At 36.1% G+C, this 21,320-nt stretch overlaps 1 protein-coding gene across 3 annotated transcripts in view; it reads right to left on the bottom strand.

The window, feature by feature from the left end:
- Positions 1–21,320, bottom strand: part of LOC114646258 (synaptotagmin-7-like) — a 527,399-nt gene that overhangs the window by 114,667 nt on the left and 391,412 nt on the right. For all 3 annotated transcript variants that reach the window (XM_051921809.1, XM_028794371.2, XM_051921824.1), the window contains exon 3: positions 4,619–4,698. In XM_051921809.1, coding sequence (XP_051777769.1) covers positions 4,619–4,698 — 80 coding nt within the window. The remainder of the gene's footprint in view (positions 1–4,618; positions 4,699–21,320) is intronic.

Genomic DNA, 21,320 nt, shown 5'->3' with positions numbered 1-21,320 from the left:
TTTCTATGTGGGTGTGGCATCAGCACATGCTCCTAACCTCTTTCTCTCTCTCTCTCTCTCACTCTGTCTCTCTCTATGGTGCCTACGTAACCACACAGTAATACCCAAACTATTCCAAAGCAACGTTTGCACTGTTTTGTGTGTTTCACACCCTCATACACCTTTATCGTAAGAGCATCAATTATCTACGATGGAGCATTCGATCAGAAGAAAATATGAAGCTGGTTTTAAATTAAACGTCATTGAAGTAGCGAAAGAAATTGATAACTGTGCTGCTGCAACAAAATTAGATGCATCTGAGAAACTGATGAGAGGCTGGGGGAGGTAAGAAGATGTAAAAAAAAAATAAAAAATTAAGTGTCACATTTTTGAACGGGCGTATAAGTCGGGGTCTGATTTTATAATCGATTTTTCAGGTTTCAAGACCCGACTTATATGTGAGTATATACGATAGTTTAGAATAGGTTTGACTGCTAGCAGCGACTGAAAGACTCATTTACAGCATGAAAATGGGATAGGAGTACAGTTTTCTGATCATTTAGAAATAATACAGCTGTAGGAGAGAACTTAAAGAAACAAACAAGATATCAGCCTTAAACAGAACTTTTCTTTTCTTGCAATGCCAATTTTTTCTCTATTTCTGTGTGAACTGTTTTACTTTGAATTTTTACTAAAGTTTTTAAAACGAAGATATTTTGTCTGTGGAATCATTTCAACATGTCAAGCTTTTTGCCAGAATCCCATGAAGCATACTGAAGCTGCAGAACTTTGGTAATACTGGGTAAACGCAGCTACACTGTCTATGTGGGGTTTTCATGTTCTTTCCATGGCTGTAAACTGAGGTGCCTGTGTGAATAGGTGTGCCATGGTTTTTTCTGTCTTTTGCCAGATACTGTGGAGATAATTTCAGGGCACTTGCAAGTATAAACTTAAGTTTAGAAACTGAACGGCTAAGCAAATGAATTTATTCAAGCAGTGCAGTATTGAAGTAATCCGCACTGCTGCCTCACAGTTCAAAGAATTATAGTCTATGGGGTTTGTGTCATTTAATTTCTATACTTCTGTTTCTTTCCATGTTTTAAAGATGTAAACTTCAGGAGACTCTAAAATGGCCCGATATAGGTGAATGCAAGTGTTTATGTGAGTGCAAATGCTTTGTAAATCCTGTTCTGGATTGGATCTACTAGGGCAGTTTTATGGTCTTCATAATGTTGCAGCTCATAATTTATTTAGGAAAGTGTATTTGAGTTGTTTACCTAAGTTTCATACTAAGAGAGGATGGAAGCATGTGCTGATAGCGTGTTGCAGCACCCACCACAGGAAGAACCATCTGGATTGGGACCCGAGTGCAGCGGGTGATACCTTAGCACCACACTGGAACAGCATAAGGTTTTTTTTTTACAGTGGCTGGAGTGCTAATCCTGCCACCAACCATAAGCTATAGGAAATAATTTTAAAAGTTTGAAAGAAATCCAAACAGTAATTATTTACTACAGACACTATAACACTGAAAACTACAAAAATACAAATATTATTAAAATGCTGATATGTGCTACTATGACTTTAACCTCAAATGTTATTTGAGTAGCTACTGTATAGTAAAGACATCAAGAATACTGTAAGTGAAAGCAAGAGCAGAGACATTCTCATACATGTCAATTGAACAGCATCCCTTAGAATAGATAATCACAAATACAAATAACATAAAGACAAGATTACAGACATGACATGAAATATTGTAACAGTTGCGTACCTGACAATGAAAATAAAAAGTAGGTGAAAAAGTGATAATAAATTATTAACATTACATATATTGGCCTCACTTAATTGCTCTTTATGTAGTGTGTGGGTGGCTGTGTTCGTGTACACTCTTGTTCTTTCATTGCATATATTGCATTTCTGTACTGCTAATCAGGCTGCACTGGCTAAAAAATTAATTAATATATTTAGAATTAACTACTGATAGTATATTTCTTGCTTCCCTTTTTTATTTATCTTCTCGATTTGTAAATCTTTCACTCCTGTTTTTCTAGTATTTCACCTGCACTAAGACCATTTTCTTGTTTTTCTATCTTCCTGTTTTATTCGGTGGTTCTCTTTCCTCCAGGGATACATGTGTCTCCACTTGCCCAGGGCTGTCAATTTTCTATCTGAACATTTTGCAACTAATCCTCTGATTGTTCTCACAGAACAATAGACTGACATAAAAGACAGGAAGCGGTGCAATCCCACTGTTCTATGTTTGTTTCAGACATATCCCTGGTTACAGATGTTTTATATCTCATTTCCCAAATGAATGCCCTGTGAATTTTTTCCTGTAAAGTCAGAAATGTGATAAGCAATGTTAAAAATGTATACAGGTTATCAACTTTTAGTTACTCTACATATTACAGTGCAAAGAGGATTGTTCTATGATGTGTGTTTTATATTATTGCCAGGGTCTTATCCCTCACCCAAGTGTCCTGTCTTTAGCTTTTATGTTGTGTTTTGTGTACTTGTTTGTACTTTACATTTTAGGGAAGGTTTACGTCTTCTCTTTTTGTGTATTTCATTATTTTTATGTGTATTTTAAGAATTACAAATTAGTTTATTCTGTTTGTTATCGTGCATGTTGACGCTAAGCAAGCAGGGCCCCATAATGCTATAGCTGTGGGCCAGCTTCCAGGAATATATAGATCTGAGTAAGCCTCAGTGCTTGTGCTGTGGCATTAGTGAAACCTTCTTTTGTTTGGGTCACTCTTGAATTTTGGATTTTGTATATTGTAAGTGTCTGTGACCCTCCTCTGGATTAATCAAGCTTAGAAAATGGTATGGTATGGTATATTGCAAGGACTCTTTTTTGATCTTCTGATTAATTCTTATATTTTGGATTTTGTATGTCGTATCTTCTGGTTATTGAATCTTGCTTATTGATTAGGATTTTCGGATTACAGACTTGGAGTTGTTTGTTTTAACGTTTGTCTTTTAGGCATATCTTTTTTGATTCTATCTTTACTATTAATTTGCTTTCTATTTTTTGTTAATACAATCTTATAACATAAAGAAGCTTGGTTTTTGTTATTTAGGACAAGGGTTTTTAATAGTTCCCTTCTCCCTTTATGAAGTTTAGTTATTCTTTCCATCTCTACTTCATTTTTGCCTGCATAATCTTAACAGTGTGCCACTACTCACATGAAAAGGGCTGATCACTCTATTAAATAGCAGATGACACCCATAGTTAGTGATTTTGAGGAGACATCTGTTAAATCTTTCTTAATAACAGCTGGCACCAAGATGTGCCAACGATCTGAAGGCTAAAAATGCTGCGAAAATATTTACATTCTAATCATCTTTGCCAATGCACTTTTCTTTCAGCTAATTTAGGGCTGCTGCTCAACAGGGCTGAGGATTACTTATTTTTTAAACTGACACCCTATTTTACAGCTATGTCTTATTGTTTTGTTTGAGGTATAAAAACTTTACAAAATGTGCCAAATCAAAGCTTATAATCTGTTCTGCCAACATCTGCATCATAAGAAGGGTGATAAGGACTTAACTGACACTTGAATTGTTAATGTATGTTCTGCAACTGGGGTCATATGCACAAGATTAAAATGTTTTTAGTAGAATTGGCCACTCAGCTATACACAGCTTAGTGAATCCAGGCCCAGGGCAAGGCTGAAAAGTCTCTAAGGTAGTACCATCACTTGATTTTCTGTAGGGACTTCGATATTTTCTATTATTTGTGCAATATTAGTACTTAACCAGTTTCCATTGATGTACAGTATGATGTGAAATTTCCATGTAAAAGCATTGATCCTTATTAAGCCCTTCATGATTTGCAAATGTGCTCATCATATTCTTTTGAGTTTTTTTTTACTAATATCCCTTATTTTCATCTTACACATACTTTGTCTAGGGCTGTTGCTGTATATCCTTTGCATAATATGCATACTAAAACTATACACAATATTCCAGCTGAGACATCATAAATGTATTCTACAATTTATGCAAAATCCTTATTTTTACATAGCAAATTATATAATTTAGCATATTATTAGCCATGAATTTCATATTGGCTATAGACAATGATGGATGCATTGGAAACTCTGAGTCATTCTAATGTGAAATGTTTTTAGTTCTAAGTCCATTATTATTTTGAAATATAGAAAGGTCCATCTAAGCTACAACTGGCGTCCTCACTTTAGACTATCAGTTGCTGCTAACTGGGTTCAAGTGAAGCCATTAAGAGTGTAACCATAGTGTTCTTGTGGTCTCGGTACTGGGCACTCCACTTCAAAGACCTCATATTTTGTCTTATTTTGAAAGATTACCTAATAAATCTTTGCCAGTCACTGACATCAAAGTATACTAAACTAAATCTAGTTCACACCATCCTGACACAGGGACTAAGACTGGCATTAATATAGACAGTCTTCATGGCCACCTTCCATAGATTAAGAGATCTTGTCTAGCAGGCTGTAAAGTGTATTCTGCTCTGCTTCTCCTCTCTGGATGTTCTCATCTTTTTTTAAATAATTCGTTATCCTCTTCCAGCTCTGTTTTTGGTACTGTGTACCCATGTCCTACAAGCCTCAGATATTCTGCTGCCCTCCCAACCCTCTCCCCAACCACCTACTTGATAGCTTTTGATTCACTGCGTGCCCTGCTAGAATCTGGGGTCCCCACCATCTCCAGTGTTGGTTTGTTCCGTTTACCCTGTGGAAAAAAATAAGTAATTATGTTATTCCCTAAATAATGTCAGTTTCATAGAATTTAATTTGGCAAAGCCCATACAAATAAAAAATCAATAAAAACATAGATAAGAACAAAATTAATAATTCATTATTGGCACACAAATAACCAGTTTAACAAAAGCAAATTTAGGGATGTGCACTCTTTCTAAAATCTTCGGTCACCACTAAAAAGCCTAAGTTAGTCAAGATTAGGACAACCAGTTTTCATAAAAGTACTGTAGCTATTTTCAAGATAGGTTAAAAGTATAAACAAAATCTTGACCATCAGAGATGTCTACAATAATTTAATAAGAAGGCCATACCATACCATGCCCAGGCATTTCAAATTCTCCACTACCTCTACAGTCTGTGCTGTTGATGAGGAGAGAGTTGCTCAATCTCCATCAAAAATGGTTTTATTGAAAATTAATTCAAGATTATAAGAGTTAATCTTTTGACCAATTGTGTTACCTTCTGTATGAAGGATTTTATAATTTGTGATGAAGCAAATAAGAATAATGTAATTAGAAAAGCTGGCTAGTTCATATGGAATATGCATGTGAAATGCAGTTTATGTACAATGAATAAAGAAATTTTGTTAAGGTACCGCTCGGTATGCCACCCGTACCAAGGGTTAATTTCTTTGAGATGTACCACCTGTGTCTTGTCAGAAAGAAAATCTAGCAGCCAATAGCACAAAGTTAAGTAGATGATACCTATGTCTGTCAGTTTATTAAAAAGCTTGCAGGAATAACTGTCTTAAAAGCAAAACGCTAGTCAAGAGAATCTACATACATTTGCTCAGAAATGTCAAAAAGCTCCAGGGACACTGTATCCTCCACCGATCTTTTTGCCGATATACAAATTAGTAAGGAACCAAGTAGACATTATGGCAGATTATGTCAAGAAGACAGCCAGGACTGTAGCAAGGTTATTGTACTTGCATCTTTTAATTAGTTCCTATTGCTATACAATTTTCACCAAGCAGTTAATTTTCAGTTTAGTTTTAGTTTGCTTTTATTAACTTTAGACAATTTCGATTTTACTTTTTATTTTTGGTGACACCTCCATTAGTTTTTATTTTAAGACTATAATTTCATTTTAGTTTTTACGTTAGTTTGAAAAATGGCTAATTGGTAAAGATTGAGTCCATACTGTCTAGATAGCAAATAGAATGTAGAAACATTGAGATTGTCCCATAAAACACTCATTGAGGTTCTTTTTACTCCAGTCATGAAAACAGACAGTGTTCCACAAGCATTGTAACAGCATCCATCTGTTCAAGGAGCAGGCTGTTCACTTCACTATACATTTGGAAGGCAGGTAATTCACACTGCCTGCCAGATATTCTTTACATTGTTGTACTACTGCAGTTTTTCTCTTTTTTGCATTTGATTGATTGAGGTGAGTGGATGGCAGCTTTCTGCAGAGAAAAGGTGAAAATGTGTTGACTAATGCAATTTATTATTTCTATTTGTACAGCATGTCAAGATCCTCAACCTTTTGTTAATTTCCTTATGAAAGCAGGCTAAAAGTATTTTTAAATTCATCAGTTTCTCTTTAATTGAGTTCCACAAACTAGACAGCTGTGTCATTGATTTAGTACCCCCGCTGAAAACTGTTTTGTCAGTGAGGCTACATAGCCAATTAGTGAAAGGGAGGAGCAGTCAACAACAAAGTTGCCTCCAAGGGCCATGCAAAGTGAGCCAAAATGTGTCTTTGTGAACAAAGATTTTCAATTATGTTACCTTGTGAGTACTACTTACTATAATGCAATAAAATATTTATGTATACATAATAATGTGACATTTTTATGCATTAAAGAACACACTTGAAAATGTATTTATTAAAATGACGTGCTTGTTTAACTGGGGCCAGTCATATTTTTTCTACCTTTCAATAGTAAAATGTAGTAGTTAGTAAAACTTAGTAGTTCCGGCGCCGCCGAGAGTGGCAGCCTTTTCAGCAGCTCCGTGTATGACTGTATGTGTATGTGTATTTTTCTACTTTTATTTTTCTCTTTTTTATTGATCACTTGTGAATTTCCCCTTGGGATTAATAAAGTATCTATCTATCTATCTATCTATCTATCTATCTATCTATCTATCTATCTATCTATCTATCTATCTATCTATCTATCTATCTATCTATCTATCTAAAATGTACTCTATTTTATGTTGGCGCTCTGAGCATGAACCAAGGAAGCTGTATTTGTATACATTGCCAGAAAAGAGTAGATTGGTGGCATCACTGGTATAGCAATGTGCTGGGGGAAGAACTAAAATCCAAAGACTCAGCCAGTCTGGCCCCCTAATTGCCACATTGATTCTTACGTTTTTGAGCATCCAACTGAAACTGAGTACTTTCTACTATTAAAAGATATTCATTTCAGTTATTTTGTTCCACTTAGCTTTTAGTTTCATTTTTATTTCATTTAAATATGCTTTCTTACTCATTTTTGTCACTGTACAATGTACATTAAGGATAATAACCTTGGCCTGTAGCCACTGAGAACTTGGATGTCTTTAGAATAGCTACTGCAATGACCTTGTTTGGAATGTTTTCATGCTTGGGGGGATTAAAAATATCTGTAAACTTAGAAGGAAATTAACCAGCTAAACATCTTTTCTGCCTGTGTCCATCCTACTGTTATAGATAATGTATTGGTTTCACTTCTGGCAGCCCTCATATATACCACAGTGCAAAGTAAAATGTACAGAGCCTGCATAGACAACATACTTTGTTCATCATTGGAGAGCTGACATGAACAAACTGGAGGTGTTTCAAAAAGTGGAAGCAGCTATGCTGAAAATATTGATGTCATCCAGCAAACAGAGAAAGAAAATGGTAGCAGTATGTCATTCACACAAAGCCTGGGACCTTAAAAGGAAATGTTGTGAAGTAAGACCAGGATGTATAATTTATTGAATATAAATTTTCAAAAGCAACCCCTGGGCCATTTTTCTATCCTCGACACTAAATTATCATTCTTAAGGGTAGCGACATGACTAAGATGAAATAAACAAAAAGATTATTCACAATTTTGCACAGCTGACATGCACAGCTCAGAAAGAACACATAACTCAGCTGAGCTAACATGTAGAATTTAGTAGTCTGACATGCAGTACACAAATCAGCAGAGCTGACGTACACAACTTAGTGGACATGCTATACACATCTTAGCCAAGCTGATAGACACAACTCAGCAGAACTGGCATACCATATAAGAACTAATCCAAGTTGACACTCATGACTCAGCAAAGCCAAATTTCACAGATTAGTAGAAACTGAAACTCACATCTGAGATGCACATCCGCTATCCAGAAAACCCAATACAGGATGGTTACAAACATATTGCTCTATAACTTCTTTTAAAACGTACAAATTTTTATTTTATATGGCTTGTCTATTTTTAACTTGTAATTTTTTTTTTATTTTATTTTTAGCTTTATTGGATCTAGGCTGAGTGACTTGTTTTTCTCGTCATACACATTTCATTGTATGTTGACCCTGTGTTAACCTATATATGACAAATAAACCTAAACCTAAGTAAGTGAGTTGACACAGAAAAGTAAACATTGGGAATACAATGACAAAGTATTGACCCCCAAAAAAATAAATAATCATGAGATATGAAATCTTAAAGAGATAATATAAAATGACCTACAGATCTTCCTAATTGTGTCCATCATAGGCCCTTCAGGAATCAGCAGATTTGACTGAAAGGTATGTAAACACACTGTAACACAATATCCTTTAGCCATCTTAATCCATTGCAGAGTCTTGGACTCCAGGAAACATCAGGTGCATGGCAGGAAGAAATCCCAGACAGAGTTACAGTCCATCGCAAAGCCCTCTCTCTAACACGTCAAATTAGAGTTACCAATTAAAACACATGTATTTGGGATATAACTGTAGTATATGGACGGAACGTCTCAGATAACGTGTAAACCGTTCACAAAAAAATGGACCTGGTACTCAAACCCAGGTTGCAATATTTTGGAAGCAGTACTATTAATCACTGTGCTCCTTTAAAGGTTTTATCTTCTTCTTCTTCTTCCTCTTCTTCTTTCAGCTGCTCCCGTTAGGGGTTGCCACAGCAGATCATCTACTTCCATATCTTTCTGTCCTCTGGTTTTATAATAATCCAATATTGACCTCCCGACAGAAAAAGACTTTCAGGAATTGCCATTAGAATGCTAAACAACTATTCATAACTGCACATCAGTAATTATGTAGCATTTGGACCATCACAGGGAGTACAGTAAAGCTAAATTGGGGGCAGAGAGTACCTGGCCTAAAGCAACCCAGAAAAAGTAACATTGTACAATAGGGTATGCATTAATAGACATGCAGGCTGCCAGCAGAAGGACTCACAAGGACAGGAAATTATGTAGGTTACTTGGAGGACAGCCTTTTGACTGTGCATGACTACATATGTGATTGTACAGATGTCTACATTACTGTATATGTGCATTCAGATGATCCATGAGTCAGTAATTAATGTCAGGGGACTGCATGTGTCAAGCCAGCATGATTCTGCTGTGTGTGCATGCAATCAAATCAGCGAGGCTGCCTGAATGAGTATATGACACCTGTAAAAAAAAAGTCTGTCTTAGATGTCTGTAAGATGAGGTTTGGAACCTGTTTGCATGCTCACAAGGCACCAGTTATGATCATATATGCTGCCCTAGAGGCTAAAGAAAAGAAGAGTACAGCCGCTGGTTCACAGGCACGTGAATGCCCCTGCCCTAGCTTTCAAACACTGCTGAATAAACAATAGTGCCAGGGTGCCTTTTGGATTGCTCTTCGTATCAGGTCAACAACAAATAAATGCACAGGAGAAGTTTTTATTTTCTTACGTATAGAATTCTTGCCCCAAATCATTTGCACTGCAGTGTTATTGATTTTCTGAAATTTATTTTTTATGACTTTGGAACTACTATAGAGCTCACAGCCTCTGTCCTCCTCACAACTTTTACAGAAATGTGCTGTTTGGAAAAAGTTACGGCAGATGCAACGCAGAAGAGCAGAGGTCTGAAAAGTTTTTACTGGAGAACTTCACACAGTTCTACCAAAACCCAAGTGGCCCTAGAAATACTGATTCATTAGGAAGTAGTAGCCAGAAAACTTTTAATCTCCTTCGTATCGGTTTCCACATAGCATATTGCCTTCCCACTTAATATAAAACATGTTGTTCACACAAATACCTCTGGCACGGGGTATTTGCAGGCTTGCTAAAACCACAATATGAAGAAGAGTACTTCCTTAAACTATATCATGTGGAAAATAGTTTTATTATTACTATTATCTAATTTTAATCTGTTTTTCTTTGTATATAGTTATTTTGTATGAAGCTAAAAGATCTTAAAAGATCATCTTGTAAAGCACATTGAGCTAAACCCTTTGTATCAAAATGTACTATAAAAATAAATATTATTTGTGAATTGAGATGTGCCTTGCCTCAACACCTAAATATATTAAACAACCATTAAAAAAGAAGAAATAAGATTAAAAAAAAACACAAAATATACCGTAGATGTAATTTTCCTTTTGAATCTGAAGGTTTATGAGATCTGGCAAAAAAGTATATCTTAGATTTTGTTTCAGATTGGTGTTATAATTGTTGCAAACACACAGGAAAAGGCAGTCTCTCAATTTTAATTTTAGGTCACCTGATCTAAGACTTGAACAAGTTAAAGTGTGAATTTATAAAGAGAATTAACAAAAGCAGTGAACCTTTTAGCTGTTATAAAGAAGGCAAATACCTCAGTAGTGTATGAAAAGGCAGAGAACAAGGACACTAAATTAGGCAAATAATTTGGCTAAACTGCAGATCAAAGACTATCATTTTAGAGTTAGTCTCTTAAGGAACTAAATTTATGTTCTTTTATTTTGTTTTTGCAAAGTCTCTAGGTGTTAAACTACTCATTCCTTGTTATTTACTACAGAAAAAAGTTAATAATCAAGAAATTCAGACATGAGCATCAGTAGGCTTTGCACCCTATGAACCAAGTTACCCAAACTATTCTATAACATTTCAGTAATTATTTACTGCTCTGATGCTGATTTTCCTGATCATAAAATAGGTCATTACAATAGCAACTGATAAGAATAATTCCTAATTAATTGCACAATTACAGTATTTGAGGGTTTCTCTAGAGTGCCTCTTGCTCTTTCACGATTTGGTTCAAAAACTAATCAGCACATCATCATCTTATAACAGCCTTAAGTTTCGAGTTTGGTATTTTTCTGTCCAATCATTTTAGTTCTAGACCGTCCTCAAGGAACTGTGACACACAGGCAGACACACACCCTTCATTGAGATATCAAGGTTTTCAGCATCAGGGGACCCTAAAATATCAAGATCTGTCGAAAACCAGAGATCTAAATTTTTGACAAATCTAAAGCTTTCACTCCTGCCCCATAGATGGAGGTGGCGGGCACAAAGCAAAAAAAAAATCGCAGTACTTGCAAGTGCTGCTATTAACTTACTCAATACCTTTTCATATTTATAGTGCATGTTACAGTAAAGTGCATATTTCCTGCTATAAACTATTGCATCAATACTTTAGCCCTATTTAAACAGCCACTATTTATTGAAAAAAAAAATCATCCTACCAGGCAGTACTTTATTAATTACGAGGTCATAGGAAGCCAGCGTATCCCAAAACCACTGGAACAAGGAAACAGTCCTGAATTCAATGCAAACCCATCTAAGGCAAAATTATTTGCACCTAGTAACACCAGAGCAATTGAAAATTAACTATTGACCTAAAAGAAACATCACTGTGATGTCATAGGAAACTGGGAGAAAATACAAACTCAACAAAGACTGTTAATCTGTTAATGGGCGGTAACAGCAGGGCTAACCAATGAAACACTGTGCCACTTAACTCCATTGAATCTGATTAACTTCAATTTCAAATAAGTGCATTTTCTATTGCTAGTCTAGTTCAGACTGCTACACACATTTGTAAATTTACAACTTAAATAAAACACATTTACAGTACACTGAATGAAAATAAAAAAAACTCCATACAATAAAAAGGGGTCATGCTGCAAACAAAATATACACAGTTTGTAAAAAATATTTACAAATATCCATATACTAAAATTATCATTTTTTTATTCTCTTATGGGAAGTAGAAACTTTTCACAGCATTACCTGATTCAAAACAGGAACCAAATATGAATGGAGGATTTGTTCATTTCAAGGCAAACTTTTTCTCACACTAGACCTATTTAGAATGTTCAATCCAACTACAGTAACACATACATCTAATGCACAAAGACATTTCCCAGGTCAGGGTTCAAGGTACCATTAAAGGCAGTACACTACTGTTGTATTTCTTTAATTTCTGTCATTATTGTCAATGTTGCATTATACATATAAAGGGAAGAAAAAAATTACTTGAACTGCTCAAACTTTGCTTTTAACAGTAATATACTACCCCTGTATGAGAGTATTCGTGTATTTTCAGGGGTATGCGCTGATAGCATCTGATTGGTGCCCTGCCCAGAGTTAGTTATTTCACCTAGTAGTGCTGGGATAGACTTTAGATAGCAATGACCCTGAACTGGATTAGAACTTACACCAATTCTGAAGTTTCTTTAATGTCTTTCATATTAATTTAGAAACAATTTCCAAAATTTCTTCCTAATGTATAGAACTTGCTGAATGCATTATTCCTTGTAATCCATTTGGCTATCTTTAAGTAATTTCTGGCATATGTCTGTGTCCCTATCTTTCTGGCACACATGAACTGTAAACAGACTGGCCAACTGCAATCGATTTCACTCTGCTTGAATGCTAGTGATTTTTGAACATTTTATTGAATATAACTTCATTTTTGCTAACAGAAGTGACCCTGAAAGAAAAAAAAATACATCAAATAAAACTTGAAGAAAAAGAAAAAGGTCTACACATTGTATTCAAATCATTTTTCATTTTTTCCATCCTTCTCTGTTCTCCGGCAATTTTATTTGCATCATTGAGAAAAGTTTGTCATCTGTAGCCCTGAAGCATCCTTATTTGTGAAAGTATTTGGGAATAAATAATTTATATCTACTGTATTTTAGAAAGATTTTGGAAATACATAACTTTTTTGAGCAATGGAAGAAGTAACAAGTCACTGACAAGAAGACCTGACCTGTCCATTTAGTTATTCATCTTCAGTCTCCTGTACTCATCAAACATTTTACTGGTAAGTAAACATTTCTGCTGGTGTTTACTTCTATCAAGTGAGCATTAATGTTAGCTTTATTTTTATAAATTTGGATGATGCATCATAGGTGTACTGCCAAGGAATGTGATCCATGTACAGAGAAAGTTGCACACAACCAGGGCAATTTTTTTTTTGTTGAATACAGATAGATATTAAAACAATTCTGTTTAATGAACAGTGTATCATTTAAATTGCTTCAGTACCAAGACATGCCAAATCATCAATAGCCATTTAGTCTTTATAGTATGTACTGTATATGAATTCTCATTTTTTTAAACTGCTAAATATTTTCACAGGGTTGTCTATGTTTAAAAAAAATCCTGCCCAATGTTTCAGCAATATGGGTGGCAGAGATTTTTTGTCTGTCTGTTCAAGCTATTTTCCCATTAATGGAATGTAAATATATGACGGCTGCCATCACTTAATATGTTGCCAGATTTGTGGTTTCTTTGGTATGTCCAGAAGATTATGTAATTGGTACTTTGTAAATCCATAGTCAATCATATGTTCCATGTCACACTAGGATCTTCATTTTTCTCTACTTTCTTCACTCTTATGATAAAAAAATCTAATTAGTTGTTATTTCTGTACTAGGACTCAGCACTTCTTTTAAACAGGGGCATCATACTGCCGGCTTCTCTTTGACATGGTAGAAGCAGCAAGCATAATGGCTCCTTTGGTGGCTTTTTCAAATGTAGTGCCATTGGGTGATCCTCCTCAATGACGATTGAAGATCAAAATACTGATTACCATAATGCATTGAACTTGATGCATTCCAGATATTGATCTGCTACTTTTTTTCCCCAATTACTGTCACTACGTTTAAGGGCGCAAATGGTACTGGACTTTTCATGCCTTCCAAGGTATGTGCACTAGCCTTTAAGCACATTGCTGAAATTGAATACTATGGTTGTATAAATGTGCACATATACCTAAGGGTCAACCTGGAACACTGCAGGGCCAATGGACCTAGCCCCATAAGCAGGAAACAGGCCTGCAGCTCTAGAAGCAAAGGCAATTTCACATACTACAAAAAGCAATATTTTCTACATAAGAGATTACAACGAGCATATGTTGAAAAATTTGAAAAATTCTTTAAGATGACAAACTTGATGGTTGTTATAAATATTTGAATGATAAGTTAAATTACTATTATTACTATTCTTAGTTGCATTTAGTGTGCAATATAAAATAAACCGAACTGAACTGAATATTACTTTTTTCCACAATGGCTGGTGGGGCAGTGCTCCATTTGGCCCTTAACACTTAAAGGCCATTAGCTCTACATACTGTATTAGTAGATGTGTCAGCATGAGATTTTCTCTGCCTGTGGCCATCATTCTATGTTAAAGAACAGTGATCTCCATCATTATCTACTACTTTCTCTAACATGTTCTTTACTGTGTAGATTTTCTGTGTGACCATTAAATTATAAACAAGTGGTTGATGTTGATTATGTGAGCTCCCACTTGGCTAAAGAACCTTGCATCCCAGCCTTCACCATCTGTCTTCAGCTGATAAAGCTTACTGTTTGTTGTGATGTGAGATTTTGCATATAAGTTGATAAATATTTTGTAAGTCTTTATTTGTAACTTAGGCAAAACTAAGTCAGGAATGTGAATTTTACGACAGAGTTGGGGGAAGTGCTTGAAACAAATGTTTCTCTGCTAGAGTCTCTCTGTAATCCCCCACACAAAGCCAGGCTGCCTAACTGCCAAGCTTTACCTCAACAAATGGTTTTAGGGGGGTGGCAGGTGTGAAGATGTTCTATCCCCCATTGGTCTGAAGTATGGCTGTTTGGGACTGGCTTGTATCAGAAGTCTTTAAGTACTATTATGCCCTATTGGTTTTAGGGGTTGGACAGAAAATCTATAAATTTGCTCACTCCCTCACTCTCTCTCTCTTACCAAACTAATAAAGACCATCTCTATCATGAACTGAAAAGGACAACGCAATGCGGCCTGTTCTGAAGAAAGCTGACCACAAAATGATGCCTTAACTAGAGACATTTTAAGTAACTAACAAGTCTGTGTGCCGCCTGAAACTACACATCAACATTTATCAGGTTGTATGGTTGCCAATATTCAAATGTACTTTGCATATTGTTATTATTTATGAATATTACCAATAATACATTGTTTAAATTGTAACTTAACTCCTGCTTGTCTTTTACTACACCTAGTTGCCTGAGGTTATAGATGTAGAAGGAAGGTGGGGAGAAGTTATATACTATAATACCGTATAAACAGTAAGTCTGGGAGATTAGAGGCATTCTGATAAAGGCTACATACAGTGCATCCGGAAAGTATTCACAGCGCATCACATTTTCCACATTTTGTTATGTTACAGCCTTATTCCAAAATGGATTAAATTCATTTTTTTTCCCTCAGAATTCTACACACAACACCCCATAATGACAATGTGAAAAAAGTTTTGAGGTTTTTGCAAATTTATTAAAAATAAAAAAACTGAGAAATCAAATGTACATAAGTATTCACAGCCTTTGCTCAATACTTTGTCGATGCACCTTGGCAGCAATTACAGCTCAAGTCTTTTTGAATATGATGCCACAAGCTTGGCACACCTATCCTTGGCCAGTTTCGGCCCATTCCTCTTTGCAGCACCTCTCAAGCTCCATCAGGTTGGATGGGAAGTGTCGGTGCACAGCCATTTTAAGATCTCTCCAGAGATGTTCAATCGGAATCAAGTCTGGGCTCTGGCTGGGCCACTCAAGGACATTCACAGAGTTGTCCTGAAGCCACTCTTTTGATATCTTGGCTGTGTGCTTAGGGTCGTTGTCCTGCTGAAAGATGAACCGTCGCCCCAGTCTGAGGTCAAGAGCACTCTGGAGCAGGTTTTCATCCAGGATGTCTCTGTACATTGCTGCAGTCATCTTTCCCTTTATCCTGACTAGTCTCCCAGTCCCTGCCGCTGAAAAATACCCCCGCAGCATGATGCTGCCACCACCATGCTTCACTGTAGGGATGGTATTGGCCTGGTGATGAGTGGTGCCTGGTTTCTTCCAAATGTGACGCCTGGCATTCACACCAAAAAAGTTCAATCTTTGTCTCATCAGACAAGTGAAGTTTCTTTCTCATGGTCTAAGAGTCCTTTGGGTGCCTTTTGGCAAACTCCAGGCGGGCTGCCATGTGCCTTTAACTAAGGAGTGGCTTCCGTCTGGCCACTCTACCATACAGGCTGATTGGTGGATTGCTGCAGAGATGGTTGTCCTTCTGAAGGTTCTCCTCTTTCCACAGAGGACCTCTGGAGCTCTGACAGAGTGACCATCGGATTCTTGGACACCTCCCTGACTAAGGCCCTTCTCCCCGATCGCTAAGTTTAGATGGCCGGCCAGCTCTAGGAAGAGTCCTGGTGGTTTCAAACTTCTTCCACTTACAGATGATGGAGGCCACTGTGCTCATTGGGACCTTCAAAGCAGCAGAAATTTTTCTGTAACCTTCCCCCAGATTTGTGCCTCGAGACAATCCTGTCTCGGAGGTCTACAGACAATTCTTTGACTTCATGCTTGGTTTTGTGCTCTGACATGAACTGTCAACTGTGGGACCTTATATATACAGGTGTGTGCCTTTCCAAATCATGTCCCAATCAACTGAATTTACCACAGGTGGACTCCAATTAAGCTGCAGAAACACCTCAAGGATGATCAGGGGAAACAGGATGCACTGAGCTCAATTTTGAGCTTCATGGCAAAGGCTGTGAATACTTATGTACATGTGCTTTCTCATTTTTTATTTTTAATAAATTTGCAAAACCTCAAGTAAATTTTTTTCATATTGTCATTATGGGGTGTTGTGTGTAGAATTCTGAGGAAAAAAATGAATTTAATCCATTTTGGAATAAGGCTGTAACATAACAAAATGTGGAAAAAGTGATGCGCTGTGAATACTTTCCGGATGAACTGTATTAATAATACAATTGGGGAAAGTAGAGTAAAATATTACTCTACCAAGACAAAACACTGTTGTAGTGGATATTTTTCAAAATTTCATAATTTAGTACAGTTTCAGATTTGGGAGATATAAGTGTATAGGCTTGTACAATAATGGTTGGAGACAAGAAAAGGTTAAACAAGATAAACAGTAAAATGCTAAACCTAACTTCAAAGTGTTTTCTGGCTACTTGTAATTATGTGCTTACATAAATATATACATAAACAATAACTAGCTTACAAAACATCTGGATAAGAGTAATAAAAAATTTTTAAAAAAGTAAGGACATATAGTTTTCTTAAAATCTTAAGTGAGATCACATTTTTGGTATTTTAATGTAAAGAGACATTAATTATGATCTCCTTGTGGCCAAAGGTTTAATACATCCTGTTGAATAATTTCTACATAATTCAGCCTGTTTATTTTAAGTAATTGTTCAAAGTTGATTTATAGCTTCTTCATTCTGCTGTCTGAGAAGAATATTCCAAGTGAGTAATTTTTGAATGGTGCATATCGCTGATGTGACCTTGGGATAACATTGCGTGTGATGCACTTCTGGAACAAAGCCAAGCCCTAAGAATTGATTATTATACTCTGAAATTGTCTCAGATGTTTAATTTTGTGTAATCTGATCATTTAAGTATTACATGTACTTATTTTTCCGTTAGCTGAATCTCTTTGTCATTCTGTATGTATTGGTATGAAAGAGATATCTTTCGATTCAGAGACTTCTTGCCGCCAAAAAACACTCTTTAACAGGACAATTTCTAAAAAATTTATTTTTTTTGCTTACTTTCAGCACACTTAAATATCTTATTAATATCACATGAAATTTGGCACCAGTACCAAGCTAACAAGTTTCAGGACTTTAAGTAATACACTCAATTGCTCATTTAATATTTATTCCCCTTTGCTTTTATTTTATGTATCTTAGAGGTGTTACGTGATGCTTTTCATCCTGTTTCACCTCAGTAGTTTCAATTAACATGTTCTATCATTGCACTCTTTGTTCTGTGAATCTTGTATTGATTGTCGGTTGGCTCACGTGTCATGTAATTCTTAGGGTAATGATTTTCTCTGTGACAAGCTTTGGAACACTGATTAAGTGCAAGACATTTTTTGACTCATGAATGTATCCATGTCTTTCACAATCCTCTTGTGACTTTCTTGAGTCAGCGCAGACTTTCTCCTTTTGCTTTTGAAAAACAAAACTATTTTACAATGAGTCACTTACGAGCAGAATCTTCTGCTTCACCATGAAACATTCTCACCCAGCTCAGGCATATATCACTAGCATGAAAAGCTCTATTGGTCAGGTTTATGTGAGATTACCCCTCTTTGAGGAGTAAGCCATATAACAATTACAGTAATTTGAAAAGCTTCACATGATGCTGGTCCTTATTAAAATAGTCACCTGGCCGTTTAATGTCATTGACTTTTTCCTTTTTACTTCTATTACATAATCATCAAAAACTTAATTTATGTTTAGGACACTAAATACCCATGGAATATTACGCATTTTCTTGATTCACAGATTTTTTTCAGAATAGCTCTTTCAATTTGTTCAAACAGTTAACACAGTTGTTACAGTCAAAGGTAAAAAATATCTGTATACTTCTTTCCCCATCATGTACAGAAATGTGGCCCACTTTGTTTTCCTTGCTGTGATTAGATGTAACTCAAACTTCTTGAACCACACCAATCCAATCAGGAGCACACATTGGCTGGGTAACAAAGTGCCACTGTGGGACTAGCTTGTTCCATTGTTTCAATTCCTTGGCTCCAGGCACAGCAAACACGTCTTTGTTGTTTCTCACGTATTTCTGCAGATGCTTGGCATTTTCTTCTCCCAACAAGGAGTAAATAGTAATAAATCTTTTGTTTTTATTATATCACAGCAGGTCCTGTGTTTTCTGATGAAGGGAGGGGGAGGGAAAGCACTCCTTAAAGGCTGGTCTTGAGATCCCTGCTGGGCACATGGCTAATTTGCATGCAAAACATAGCCATGCAATGCTGCACAAAGATCAGTATTACAGTCATGGCCAATTGTTTTTAGACCTTTTTGTCAGATATTTCTACGGTATACTGAAGTATAATTACAAGCATTTCATAAGTTTCAAAGACTTTAATTGACAATTACACATTACGTTTATGCAAAGAGTCAATATTTGCAGCATTGGCCCTTCTTTTTTCAAGACCTCTGCAATTCTCTCTGGCATGCTGTTAATCAACTTCTGGGCCAAATCCTGACTGTTGGCAGCCTATTCTTGTATAATCAATGCATGGAGTTTGTCAGAATTTGTGGGTTTTGTTTGTCCACCCACCTCTTGAGGATTGACCACAAGTTCTCAATGTTATTAAGGTCCAGGACGTTTCCTGACCATGGACGCAAAATTTCGATGTTTTGTTCCCTGAGCCATTTAGTTATCACTTTTGCCTTATGGCACGGTGCTCCATCATGCTGGAAAAGGCAACCATTTTCAGTAACCCATTTTTATCTTTTTAAGTTCACTGATGACTCCCATACAACAACTAAGGAACCCTGGGATTGAAATGACTACAAGTTCAAAAAACAAGTGTGGTTACAGACAGGAAAAACAACACATATCAAGTGCTTCAGTCAAAGGTTTCAGAGCATCTTTGTAGTTGAAACGGCATTTTTTTTTCCTTCTGTGCTTACGATCCTGTCATGGTCACATAGGCAATGTTCTAGACATGAGTGAAAATTATGTTCATGGCTGTTACAGCTATATGATGTCATGCTTGCCTCACAATGCATCATGGTTGGACTGAAAAAAAATGTTCACCTAAGCACGCCACACAACAAATTTCCAGGAATATATTCAGTAAACACAGTCTCCAGCAAACACAGCATATTCACTGCAAAAACACTTAGTTTAACACTAGTAATAAGAATTGTCTCCAGACAGAGGTGAAACACCTGTTTAATTCTCAGTTCAGAGTCCATCTTTGTGGAGTTCATGCTGGATGTCCCCAAGAACTCTACTTTCACCCCACAATCTTAACACTTATATTAGATTTATTAGTGAGTTAATATTGGCTCAATTGGAACTAGAATGGGAGTGTGTCCAGTGAAGGACTGGCAACATGCCATGCCCAAACCAGCTTTTCTCCTATTACTGCTGGAATAGACTTGACCTGCTTAAAGTAAGTTCACAAATTAAATGGATGGATGACACTTCAGAATTGAACTTATCAAATAATACAATTCAAGTACTTCAGTCATCCAACAACAAGAGCCAATGGAGACTATATTTCAAATTATCCATTTAACAACTGTTAGATTGTGGCAGTGAATTATCTCAGTGATTCATTCAGATACCAAAAATAAATTAATCAATTTGTCAAATAGGAACTGTCACTGCTATGTTTACAACTCCTAGTACTCAGCATCAAAATCATACATAAAAACAAATATAAATTAGAGGAATGGCAAAGGAGATACAGAAACTGGTAAGTTCAGCCAATTTTGCAGTTAATGCTCACTAGTCATTCATTTTCATAGCATAAGTGACCTCGGACATGTAGCCCTCACTACCACTGTACTGACATGTTTTTTAAAAAGTTGCTTCAACACATTAAATGTAACATTCCAGAGAGTGCGGACAACCTCCATTTCACATAGTATCATAACCTGCTGCACAAAGGGCACTACACCCCTTGCACTTTGTCAGGGTGGCACACCTGTATAACAAAACTTCTTTGCCAGATTACTCTCTATAGACTATTCAGTAGCTCACTTAATATTTTTTTTATCATTAAAGCAGATCTCCAAACTAGACTTGGTACTTTGTGCTACTCTTGGCAATTAGGTTTCGGACTTCCTAACTGGCAACAACACTTCTTCTACACTGATCTTCAAATAATGGCCCTGTAGTCTTTGTTCATCTATGATTGTTTGACCAAATGACCTCCAGCTCCATCATAAAATTTTCTAGTGACAATACTGATCAGATTGATCACCAAAAATCATAAGCTGAACTTACAGAGAAGAGATCTGCCTTCTAACACTGCAGTGCTAGGACACAGTCTCCTCCTTAACTTGAGGAAAACCAAGAAGCTAAATAGGGGTGCACGGTTAACACAAAATTCATAATTAACATTTATTATTCTTGATATTATAATTGCTAATATAAATTTGATTACCAGCACTACAATGAAATATGTATTTTGTGTTGCCGATTACATATACTGTATTCTGTCTACACACAGTACAGCAGAGCCTCTATTTAGCTAGTTTCCTAAGGAGCCACTTAAAAAATTGTTGATGTGAAATTGCTAATTGCTGGATTAGTTGAATTTTAAAATTTTGTTTCTTTTTAAATTGTTTACAACAAAGATACAGGAAACATAAAAAAAATATATGTATGTCACAATTTTTGTAATACGCTAAATAATGTAAATTA

The sequence above is a fragment of the Erpetoichthys calabaricus genome, chromosome 2 (assembly GCF_900747795.2).
Source record: "Erpetoichthys calabaricus chromosome 2, fErpCal1.3, whole genome shotgun sequence".
In the NCBI taxonomy this organism is placed as follows: domain Eukaryota; kingdom Metazoa; phylum Chordata; class Cladistia; order Polypteriformes; family Polypteridae; genus Erpetoichthys; species Erpetoichthys calabaricus.
The sequence above is the reverse complement of the archived record's forward strand: the minus strand, read 5'-3'. Positions and strand labels throughout refer to the sequence as shown.